Source organism: Channa argus, chromosome 3 (genome assembly GCF_033026475.1).
Source record: "Channa argus isolate prfri chromosome 3, Channa argus male v1.0, whole genome shotgun sequence".
Taxonomy (NCBI): Eukaryota; Metazoa; Chordata; class Actinopteri; order Anabantiformes; family Channidae; genus Channa; species Channa argus.
In genome coordinates, this window is record NC_090199.1 from 7409567 (window position 1) to 7420895 (window position 11329).

General features: G+C 41.5%; 1 protein-coding gene across 1 annotated transcript; it reads left to right on the plus strand.

The window, feature by feature from the left end:
- Nucleotides 1-3302: 3302 nt before the first annotated feature.
- On the plus strand, nucleotides 3303-10172 carry LOC137124696 (uncharacterized). The gene is made up of 7 exons (XM_067499790.1): nucleotides 3303-3501; nucleotides 3772-4038; nucleotides 4136-4542; nucleotides 7963-8137; nucleotides 8567-8740; nucleotides 8981-9256; nucleotides 9418-10172. The coding sequence occupies exons 1-7, from the start codon at nucleotides 3429-3431 to the stop codon at nucleotides 9825-9827; spliced, it is 1782 nt and encodes a 593-aa protein (XP_067355891.1). The 5' UTR covers nucleotides 3303-3428; the 3' UTR covers nucleotides 9828-10172.
- Nucleotides 10173-11329: the final 1157 nt, after the last annotated feature.

Sequence of the window (11329 nt, forward strand, 5' to 3'; positions counted from 1 at the left end):
TTTTCCATTGTACCTTCTCTGTTGTGATGTCGGGCAGGACAGATCACCCAAACACTCATGAATCTCAAGTATGATGTTTATCTACATTTATGAGCTTAAGTTTCCGCACAAAGTGCACAGTCCTGCAGGTTAGCAGTGGTGATTTTCCACTGTTCTTGCTCAACGTCTGTATGTAGTGCAGAAAGTTTTTTTTTTTTTTTTAATTTACAAAGCAGTGGCTACTCTGATTATTCAAGACAGAAACAGTCTCACTCCACGGTTTTATTCACAACCTGCCTCAGTATTTAGCTACTTTTTCCCTCGACAACATTAGTGTGACATAGAGTGTGAATAGTTGTCTGACTGTGTATGTCTCTTTGTTTTGGCCCTGAGATAGGCCAGTCCGGGGTCTAACCCACCTCTCGACTTGTGAATTGTGACACCTGTTGTGACGTGTGTCTTTTAAAGTGCAGCCTTAACGGGGGATTGGTTGAATTATTAACGCTGTTGAATTTGTAACATTGCCCTCTGTGTTGGTAAAACGTGTTCCGTCCTGTCCCACGGACATATTGCGGATCTCAGTCTGGCTTGTACAGCTGCGTGTGCGGATAAAAGACAACATTTCAGTCAAAGTGTCAGAATAAACTAGAAAAGGCAATTTCCAAGGAAATTACGTGGGAGAGCTGTTAAGTCGCCCGGTAGAGGCCGACCGCTCAGAAGCTGCTGAGAGCAGAGGCGTTTGTACGTTCAAAGCCGCAAACGCTGAAGAGAGATAAATACAAACAAAAAGAGAAAGAAGAAGATGACAAGAAAAGGAAAAAATCCAAAATCCCAGGAAAAGTTGAATTCAGAAAAGAAAAAAAAGTAGAAAGTAACAATGGAGGAAGTAAATAAGTAAGAAGTTGATATGTAAAGTGTAAAGAAACAGAAAAAGAAGCAAAGTAAAAAGTTCCTATTGAAAGTGTAAAGAAAAAAGTAAGAAGTGAAAAAGCAACAACTTGATTAACAAAAGTGGAAAGAAGTAGTAATAAACAAAGGAAAAGGTAAATATTCCCAAAGTTAAAAGAAACAAAAAAAGAAGCAAAGTAAAAAAGTTGCTATTAAAGTGTAAAGAAAAAAGCTAGAAGTAACTACTTAGAAATGAAGGAACCATTTTAATGCTGAAAAACTGTTAAAAAGTTGAAAAGAGCTTTTAATTTGAAAGTGTGTTTCCTGTCTGTGTGGTAGTTTGTGTGTCCACTGTAGGGAGACTTCAAAACAAACTTATTTTAGCATTTAAATGCTAAATAATTAAAATAAGAATGATAAAAGGCTTTTATTTTGAAAGTGTGTTTCCTGTCTGTGAGGGTGTGTGTAGGGAAACTTCACCACAAAGTCATTTTAGCATTTAAATGCTAAAAAGTGGATAAAATATTCTGAAAGGCTTTTATTTTGAAAGGGTATTTCCTGTCTGTGAGGGTGTGTGTCTGTGTGTGTCTCCACTGTGTATGTTGAGGGAGAAAAACTCAGGTAAAGTGTGTGGACACAGCTCTGAGGCTGATTACATGACGTCATGCAGCTGTGTCCGTTACCATGACAATGACTGCTGCCTGCCTGCTGAGTCATGTGAGCCAAATGCAAAGGCAGGGTGGGAAAGTACTGAGACTATGCCTCGCAAAATGCTCAAAATATGAAAAAGTATTAGTCCTATCGAAACAATTCAAAAACTGTGAGTGACAAAAGGCTTCAATGAACACACTGATGTACTTTATTTGAAGATACTCCATAAAATGAAGGCGTGGTGGCGATTTTAAAACAGCCCCCCGTTTGTGATTTGATTAGAATTTAAGAACCTCTGTTATAATGGGCTCCAATGGGAGTTTCAGCCGGCACTCTCTCTGCTTCTGGACACTTGGAGAAAGAACCATCAGTCCTGTCACTATGAGAGTTACATTTACTGAAAGAAGACAAAAATACCTACATTCTGATGTATAGTTTGTTTATGTAAGATTAAAGTTGACTGAAGGAAAGAAGGAAAAGAGGGAAAAAAGTTGCTAAAAGTGGAAGCTGAAAAGTTAGAGTGCGTGTGATGTCACCCACTCTAGCTGCTCCAACATTCCGCAATACACACTAATGGAAAAGTTGAAAAAGCTCCAAAAGTTGCCTAAAACTAAAACTGCGATTATTCAAAAAGTATAAAAGATAGAAAGAAGCTGATCCACCCAGAAAAAGTTGAAAGGGACTAGACCTGTATAAACTTTAAATGAAGTTTCTACTCCAAAGTATGACGACACAAGAGGCAGATGAAAAGTGGCAAGTTGAAGGGAAATTTTAAGTGCCTTCCATTCATTTTCTATGGGAAAAAAAGTTCATAAAAAGTGAAATATAATAAAAAGTATAAAAGTTATTATGAGAAAAGTAATACCACCCCTGTCCTAAAAGGGACCTACGTTTAGGAAGTGGAACGAAGTTTCTACGACAAACCGTCTAGGACTAGATAGCGACCGAAAAACGAGCTATAATAATAATAATAATAATAAAGAAAAGGATCTCAATAGTGTGAGAGCTGTGCTTACAGCTCTCCCACTAATGAGAGCTGTGCTTACAGCTCTCCCACTAATGAGAGCTGTGCTTACAGCTCTCCCACTAATGAGAGCTGTGCTTACAGCTCTCCCACTAATAATAATAATAAAGAAAAGGATCTCAATAGTGTGAGAGCTGTGCTTACAGCTCTCCCACTAATAATAATAAAGAGAAAGGATCTCAATAGTGTGAGAGCTGTGCTTACAGCTCTCCCACTAATTAAAGATCCATTGTAAGAAAAATAGGCAGTTTAATCATAACGACTTCAGGACGACCCCAGAATTAAAATATTAACCCAAAAATTACAGATGCACTGTAAGTTTAGCTTAATTCCTCCCTCCCTTGCACAATTTGTCTTCCCTGTCCAGAATGTGGACATTGGTGTTCTTGAAGGAGGGACCCTTGTCTTTCAGATGCAGCTGTACCGCTGAGTCATGTCCCGAGGAGCCGTTTGTGAAACGTCTGTTCTGCACTGGACTCTAATAATATACATCATAATACATGATTATTTATCGGTTAATATGATTTTGCATTGTGAATCCTCATCTGCAAAAAGTAGTGGAGTAGAAGTAAAAGTAGCCTAAAATGGAAATACTCCAGTAAAGTAGAAAATACCTAAAGAGGTCTGGCACATTTCACAAAGTGGCTTCCTGACCCCAAAATACAGAAAGCACCAAGCTTTCACTTTCACAAAACAGAAACTTTAAGCATGTTTAAAAAAGGGGGGGGGGGGGGGGTGTTTTCTGAAAAGCCACTGCACTGCCAACACTGTTCACATACTAAAGGGAACAAATCAGAGAGAGTGATCAGTTCCACTCTCTATCCCCCGGTGGCTCTTGTGTTTGTCAGATGATCTGTTAGTATAAGAACGAATACAAGTAGCGATAATGTTTAGACGTTTGATTCTTTTGCTTGTGTCTTTGATGAGTCATCTGCCAGTCGTCCGTTTGTCAAGTTGTGGTGAGTACAGTTTTCCTGTAATTGTTTTCGGTAGAAAATGTACTGTTTGCTGAAGTGGTTCTTATCATGGCACCTTCATTGTCCTGACTGCAAAACTGAAGATGTGCTTTAACGCAAAATGTTACTGCTCTTTTCGTGAATACTTTGGGCATTCGTCCCTTTTTTTTTTTTTTCGGATTTTAAACACTTAGCAGTTGTTTCCTCGTGTAAAGACTTGACTCGTTTACAGGAAGCAGTTTAAAATCACAGCCTGTACTGTCTTTCTTCCAGATGCAAGCTGTGCAGCTAGACCTGTTTTCACTCCGTCCAGACTAGTAGTGAAACACGGCGACCCAGCATCCGCCATATGCTCTATATGTCAGTCTGCCTGCCCAGAGAACTTATTTGGCCTTGAGAGATCAGTGGGAGAGCACAAGACCAAAGGACCCACGATTGAATGGAAAGTTGACAAAATGACTGAATGGAGCCCGTCTGCCGTGTGCTATTATAACGTTAATTCTCAGAAGTGTTGTGGCGTCCTGCCTGTCACTGTCTACAGTAAGTGAACTTCTATATGTAAAATGAATAGTATTTATGTACGTCACCATATGTCACATCGTCAGCTGCATCGTTTATGAGCTGTGTGTCTCCACAGAGGCTCCAGATAATGTGCTCATCAGCTTTGATCCCAACACGCTGATTTTTGAGGGTCATCAGTACACTCTGCGGTGTGCAGTACATAATGTCGCACCTATCGCCAACCTCACCGTGACCTTCTACAAAGGGAAAACTCAACTGGGTCAAAAGATGTCCATGAAGACACAGGAGACACCAGTGACTGAGAACTACACCCTGAGCACCACCCTCCAAAGAGAAGATGATGGAGCCCAGTTTTGGTGTGAAGCTAAGCTAGAACTGGGACCTGAAGGACCACATCCACCTCCAGTGGTGAAGTCATCGCCCATCACCGCCAGCGTAAGAAGTAACGCTGTCGCACTCATTTCTAGCCTCAGTTTATTCGTCGTCGTTTTCTCTGTGTTGAGTTTTTGCAAAGTATGCAGGGTTTGAAATAATACAGCTGTTCTACACATAATGTCATTGGTTTCCCTTGTTTCCATTTTGTATAAAGAGTTACACTATGTTTGTGAAGGGATTTTTGGGTGAAGGGTTCATATTTACCATGATTTGTGAACAACAGTTCTGTAAAATAAAAGTTTAAATATGTATGTTTAGTGCCTGACTCATCATTACATGGGAACATGTATGTAACGTCCACACAGGAGGCTACACGCACAACTTCACAACTTTATTTCAAATTCCACTTTCCTGAGCATTTCAACATCACCCAGGTCCCCACTGCTTTGCTGTGGCCTCACACTGTTTACCGGGTGTTTTTTCTTCTACGATGACTAATTAAATGTGAGACCTGAACAGTAGCACTTGAATGCAACTTAAAATTGTGAGTGGACAGGAAATTAAGCAATAGGAAAAGTTAAGTTTCCTATTTGTCAACCTGAAACAACAAAAAGTCTGTAGTCATGCAGATATCAAGATGTGTTAATGTACGTGTGATAACTTGCTGGTAACTACTTTTGCAGTGCGAGTTGTTTTTTCTGTTTGCCTTTCGACTTGTTACTGTCTTGACTTTTTTTGAAAATGAACACCGACGTAGTTCAATCGACCACAGACGCACATGTACCAACATGTTACTGTTTGTTTTCAGAGATTTAATACATTTAAGGGTCTGTTAACCAGACCGCTGTTCCCTTTCAGATTTCGCCACAGCGAATCATGTGCCTCCATCTAACTCTGTCCTCTGCATCCTCTTCTCTCACACCAACTAACTTCATGTCCTCCCTCACTACATCCATAAATCTCCTCTTTGGTCTTCCTCTAGACCTCCTGCCTGGCAGCTCCAACCTCAGCATCCTTCTACTGATATATTCACAGTTTCTCCTCTGAACATGTCCAAACCACCTCAATCTGGCCTCTCTGACTTTATCTCCAACACATCTAACATGAGCTGTCCCTCTGATGTCCTCATTCCTGATCCTGTCCATCCTCGTCACTCCCAAAGAGAACCTCAACATCTTAAGCTCTGCTACCTCCAGCTCTGCCTCCTGTCTTTTCTTCAGTGCCACTGTCTCTAAGCCGAACAACATCACTGGTCTCACCACCGTCTTGAACACCTTTCCTTTCATTCTCGCTGATACTCTTATCATACAACACACCTGACACTTTTCTCCACCCGTTCCAACCTGCCTGCACTCGCCTCTTCACCTCTTTTCCACACTCAGTTGCTCTGAACCGTTGACCCTAAGTACTTAAAGTCCTGCACCTTCTTCACCTCTGCTCCCTGTAACCTCACCGTTCCACCTGGGTCCCTCTCATTGACACACATGTATTCTGTCTTACTGCGGCTAAGCTTCATTCCTCTGTTTTCCAGAGCAGACCTCCACCTCTCTAGATTTTCCTCCACCTGCTCCCTGCTCTCACTACAAATCACAATGTCATCTGCAAACATCATAGTCCATTGAGATTCCTGTCTAACCTCATCTGTCAGTCTGTCCATCACCAGAGCAAACAAGAAGGGGCTCAGAGCTGATCCTTGATGCAGACCCACCTCCACCTTGAACTCCTCTGTCACACCTACAGCACACCTCACCACTGTCTTACAGCTCTCATACATGTCCTGCACCACTCTAACATACTTCTCTGCCACTCCAGACGTCCTCATACAACAAAACAGCTCCTCTCTCTGCACCCTGTCAATCTACAATGAAACATCCACCTCTCCCTCCTTAGTGTCCAACCTAACATACAAGTCCTCATATGCTTTTTGTTTGGCCTTTGCCACCTCCACCTTCACCTTACACTGCATCTCCCTGTACTCCTGTCTAGTCTCTTCAGTCCTCTCAGTGTCCCACTTCTTCTTAGCTAACCTCTTTCTCTGTATACACTCCTGAACTTCCTCGTTCCACCACCAAGTCTCCTTGTCCGCTTTCCTCTTTCCAGATGACATACCGAGAACCCTCCTACCTGTCTCCCTGATCACATTAGCTGTACTAGTCCAGTCATCTGGAAGCACCTCCTGACCACCCAAAGTCTGACTCAGCTCCTCCCTGAAAACTACACAACATTCTTCCTTTTTCAACTTCCACCACTTTGTCCTCTGCTCTGCCTTACTCCTCTTCATCTTCCTCACCACCAGAGTCATTTTACACACCACCATCCAGTGTTGTCTGGCTACACTCTCCCCACCAATGCTTTCCAGTCACTGATCTCTTTCAGATTACAAAGTTGAAACAAGATGTAGTCCACCTGAGTGCTTCTACCTCCGCTGTTATACGTCACCCTATGTTCCTCCCTCATCTGGAAGATAGTGTTCACTGCAGCCATTTCCATCCTTTTTGCAAAGTCTACCACCATCTGTCCTTCTACGTTCCTGTCCTGAAGACCAAACCTGCCCATCAAATTCTTATCACCTCTGTTCCCTTCACCTACATGTCCATTAAAATCACCACTCTCTCACCTCTGGGGATGCTCTGAATCACTTCATCTAACTCTCTCCAGAATTTCTCCTTCTCTTCTAACTGACATCCTACCTGTAGGGCATAACCACTAACAACATTGAACAATCACCCCTTCAATTTCCAGCTTCAGACTCATCAACCTGTCTGATACTCTAATCACCTCTAGAACATTCCTCACAAACTCCTCTTTCAGGATAACCCCTACTTCATTTCTCCTCCTATCTGACCCATGGTAGAACAACTTGAACCCTGCTCCTAAGCTTCTAGCCTTGCTACCTTTCCACCTGGACTCCTGGACACACAGTATGTCCACTTTCCTTCTCTGCATTATGTCGATCAACTCCCTGGCTTTCCCTGTCATAGTCCCAACATTCAAAGTCCCTACTGTCAGTCCTACATTCTTAGCTTTCCTGTTCTCTCTCTGCCTACGAACACACCTTCCTCCTCTTCTTCTTCGTCTTCCACCAACAGTAGTCCAATTTCCACCGGTACCCTGTAGGTCAACAGCACCGGTGGCGGTCGTTGTTAACCCGGGGCCCGACCGATCCGGTATGGAAGTCTTCGTGTTTGATTTGGCACATGTTTTACGTCGGATGCCCTTCCTACCACAACCCTCTGCATTTATCCAGACTTGGGACTGGCACAAGAAGACACTGGCCATGTGCCCCCTTGCGGTTGCATTAAGTGTAGACTGTCATCTCTAATTGAATCACTGCTCGACCTGCACAAGAATTACAAGCATTTGTGTGCGTAGATCCCCCATTTTAGGGACTCAGTTGATTTGGCAAATGGGTTTGCTTCCTTTTTTAAGGATGGACTCTTGGTTTTCCTAATGATGGTTTGCTAAATGGCATTGAGAGTCAGCAACAGATTCTTTCCCTGCTGCATTATCTCCATGTACTTAATATACAACTACAACACAGTGATTCCCTGTTAAAACCACTGACAGGTGAATCACACTGATTGTACAACGGCCACAATATATCAGGCCACAACTACAACAGTCAGTTTATGTGTTGGCCGCAGAGACAATGGGCAAACCAGAGACCAATGTGAATGCCAGATGTCTGGATCTGAGTATGTCCAGAATGGCAGGTGTTGTGGGGTGATCCTGGTGTGCAGAGGTCAGTATCTACCAAAAGTGGGGTTCAATGTTTATTGGAGCATGTGGGATCAGACTGTCCACGCTGGTGTGAACATTGTAACTGAGCATATGTCAAAAATAATGAAATTCAATACTAATCTCATAGTCTTTAGTTTTAATTGAGTTAATTCTAAATATGTGTCTGTTTTAGATTTGACAACAGTAGTTTGTAGAGTCAAGATAACAGCAGTAAAAGTGAAATTATGTCCCTTTAAAGGATTTGGGGGTGGAGCGGGAAGGGGGGAGTGGAAGAAACAGGACTCTGCTTCTAAAATTAGCTCTCTGACCATAAGCCCCTGATACTTTGACATTTACAATTTGACAACTTTAAAGATGTTACTGTGAGACAACCGTTGAGAGGGAGGTCTCTCTGTGTGAAAACAGGATCTGTTGTCCACATCTATATAAGAGGAAATACCAGGGTGTGTCTTAACAGTGCATTTACTTGGTGGCTGCTTTCGGGTCTTCTGCTCGACGGATTCCATCTTTGTACAAAAAAATAACTCAAAAATGATGTTGACCTTCATTATTTGGGCTGTTTGTTTGATGACTCTCAAACGTGACGTCTATGTGTCCAGTTGTGGTAAGAGAAAAGTTTTCCATCTTTCAGTCCACCTCAAAAAGGTCTTTATTGTCAGCAGTCTGATCATTATTACTTAGTAATAATTTGTGGAAAAAAGATTAGTGATATTTGTCTGTTCTATATCAAAGCACAATAAGTGATTATTGCCTCTGATTGTTGGTATATTTCACATTTTAGATCAATTAGATCATTTTACATTGTAGTTGTTTAAAATCAAAACCTTTATTGTCTTTTTTCCAGATAAGAACTGTACAGATAATCCAGTGTTCACTCCATCCAGACTGGTGGTGAAACATGGAGGCCCGACATCTGTCACATGTACTGCATGTCAGTCTGATTGTGCATACACAAAGTTTGATTTGGAAAAATCAGTGGGAACAATATCAAAAAATGCAAACACGATTAAATGGACTGTTGACAAAATGACAGAATGGGAACCATCTCCCTTTTGCTATTATAATGATCCTGATATTCCTGATAAGCAGTGTTGTACCAAACTGCCCATCACAGTTTACAGTAAGTACACTTGCTTGCAACAAAAACAATTTTGCTGGTGACTATGTTACTTTTATAATCAAAATGAGTAAATGTATTTTAAGTACTAAGGTTGTTTACTATCATGCTTTCACTTGCATTTATCTGTTGGTCTCTACAACTGTCTCTGTTTGCCTCCACAGAGCTTCCAGACAGTGTGTCCATCAGTATTTTTAATCACACTGGGTCAATGTATGAGGGTCATCAGTACACTCTGCAGTGTGAAGTACAGAATGTTGCTCCTATTCAAAACCTCAGTGTTACCTTCTACAGAGGGAACACACCACTGGGTCAACCACAGTCTGTGAACAATCCAGCAACAAAACCAGCGAGTGACATGTACAGTCAGAACATCACTGCCAGCAAAGAAGATGATGGAGCCCAGTACTGGTGTGAAGCTAAGCTAGAACTGGGACCTGAAGGACGACATCTCCCTCTAGTGGAAAAGTCAGAGAACATCACCACCAGCGTCAACAGTAACGCTGTCGCACTCATTTCTAGCCTCAGTTTATTCGTCGTCGTTTTCTCTGTGTTGAGTTTTTCTCTAGAGTAAATCAAAAGGCGAACGTCTGCAGAGCTATGGCATCACAAGTGGCCTCACACTTCCTCCTCCTGCAGCTCATATGTAATATCACCACAAATAATTTCCTCAAATAGAAACACAACCTGTTGTTTAATTATGGGACATGTTTGTACAACAGTAACCATTCAGTCTGTCACCTGCAGAGTACGCAGGGTTTGAAATAATACAGCTGTTCTACACATAATGTCATTTGTTTCCCTTGTTTGCATTTTTTATAAAGAGTTACACTATGTTTGTGAAGGGATTTTTGGGTGAAGGGTTCATATTTACCATGATTTGTGAACAACAGTTCTGTAAAATAAAAGTTTAAATATGTATGTTTAGTGCCTGACTCATCATTACATGGGAACATGTATGTAACCTCCACACAGGAGGCTACACGCACAACTTCACAACTTTATTTCAATTTCCACTTTCCTGAGCATTTCAACATCACCCAGGTCCCCACTGCTTTGCTGTGGCCTCACACTGTTTACCGGGTGTTTTTTCTTCTACGATGACTAATTAAATGTGAGACCTGTACAGTAGCACTTGAATGCAACTTAACATTGTGAGTGGACAGGAAATTAAGAAATAAGGGGAAGTTAAGTTTCCTATTTGTCAACCTGAAACAACAAAAAGTCTGTTGTCATGCAGATATCAAGATGTGTTAATGTACGTGTGATAACTTGCTGGTAACTACTTTTGCAGTGCGAGTTGTTTGTTCTGTTTGCCTTTCGACTTGTTACTGTCTTGACTTTTTTGGAAATGAACAGCGACATAGTTCAATCGACCACAGACGCACATGTACCAACATGTTATTGTTTGTTTTCAAAAATTTAATACATTTAAGGGTCTGATCCCCCACCCCCCTTCATTAGGCTAGGGGGGAGGTAAATTAAGTTGTCATTGGAAATTTATTGTTTTGGGGCAATGCAGTTAAAAAAAACGACTAGATTAACGTCTTAAATTCAAATTACAGAATTACAAAGGAATTCAAAGAAATTAAAGCTCCTTAGATTTCGCTGGACATGACAGCGCTGTGACTTCTGTTCTGTTGGTATAAATGTCTGGATGTTGGAATATGATTGATGGATTTTATGACAAAGAGTGGCCAATCAGCTACAACACAGTGATTCCCTGTTAAAACCACTGACAGGTGAATCACACTGATTGTACAACGGCCACAATATATCAGGCCACAACTACAACAGTCAGTTTATGTGTTGGCCGCAGAGACAATGGGCAAACCAGAGACCAATGTGAATGCCAGATGTCTGGATCTGAGTATGTCCAGAATGGCAGGTGTTGTGGGGTGATCCTGGTGTGCAGAGGTCAGTATCTACCAAAAGTGGGGTTCAATGTTTATTGGAGCATGTGGGATCAGACTGTCCACGCTGGTGTGAACATTGTAACTGAGCATATGTTGAAAATAATGAAATTCAATACTAATCTCATAGTCTATAGTTTCAATTGAGTTAACTCTAAATATG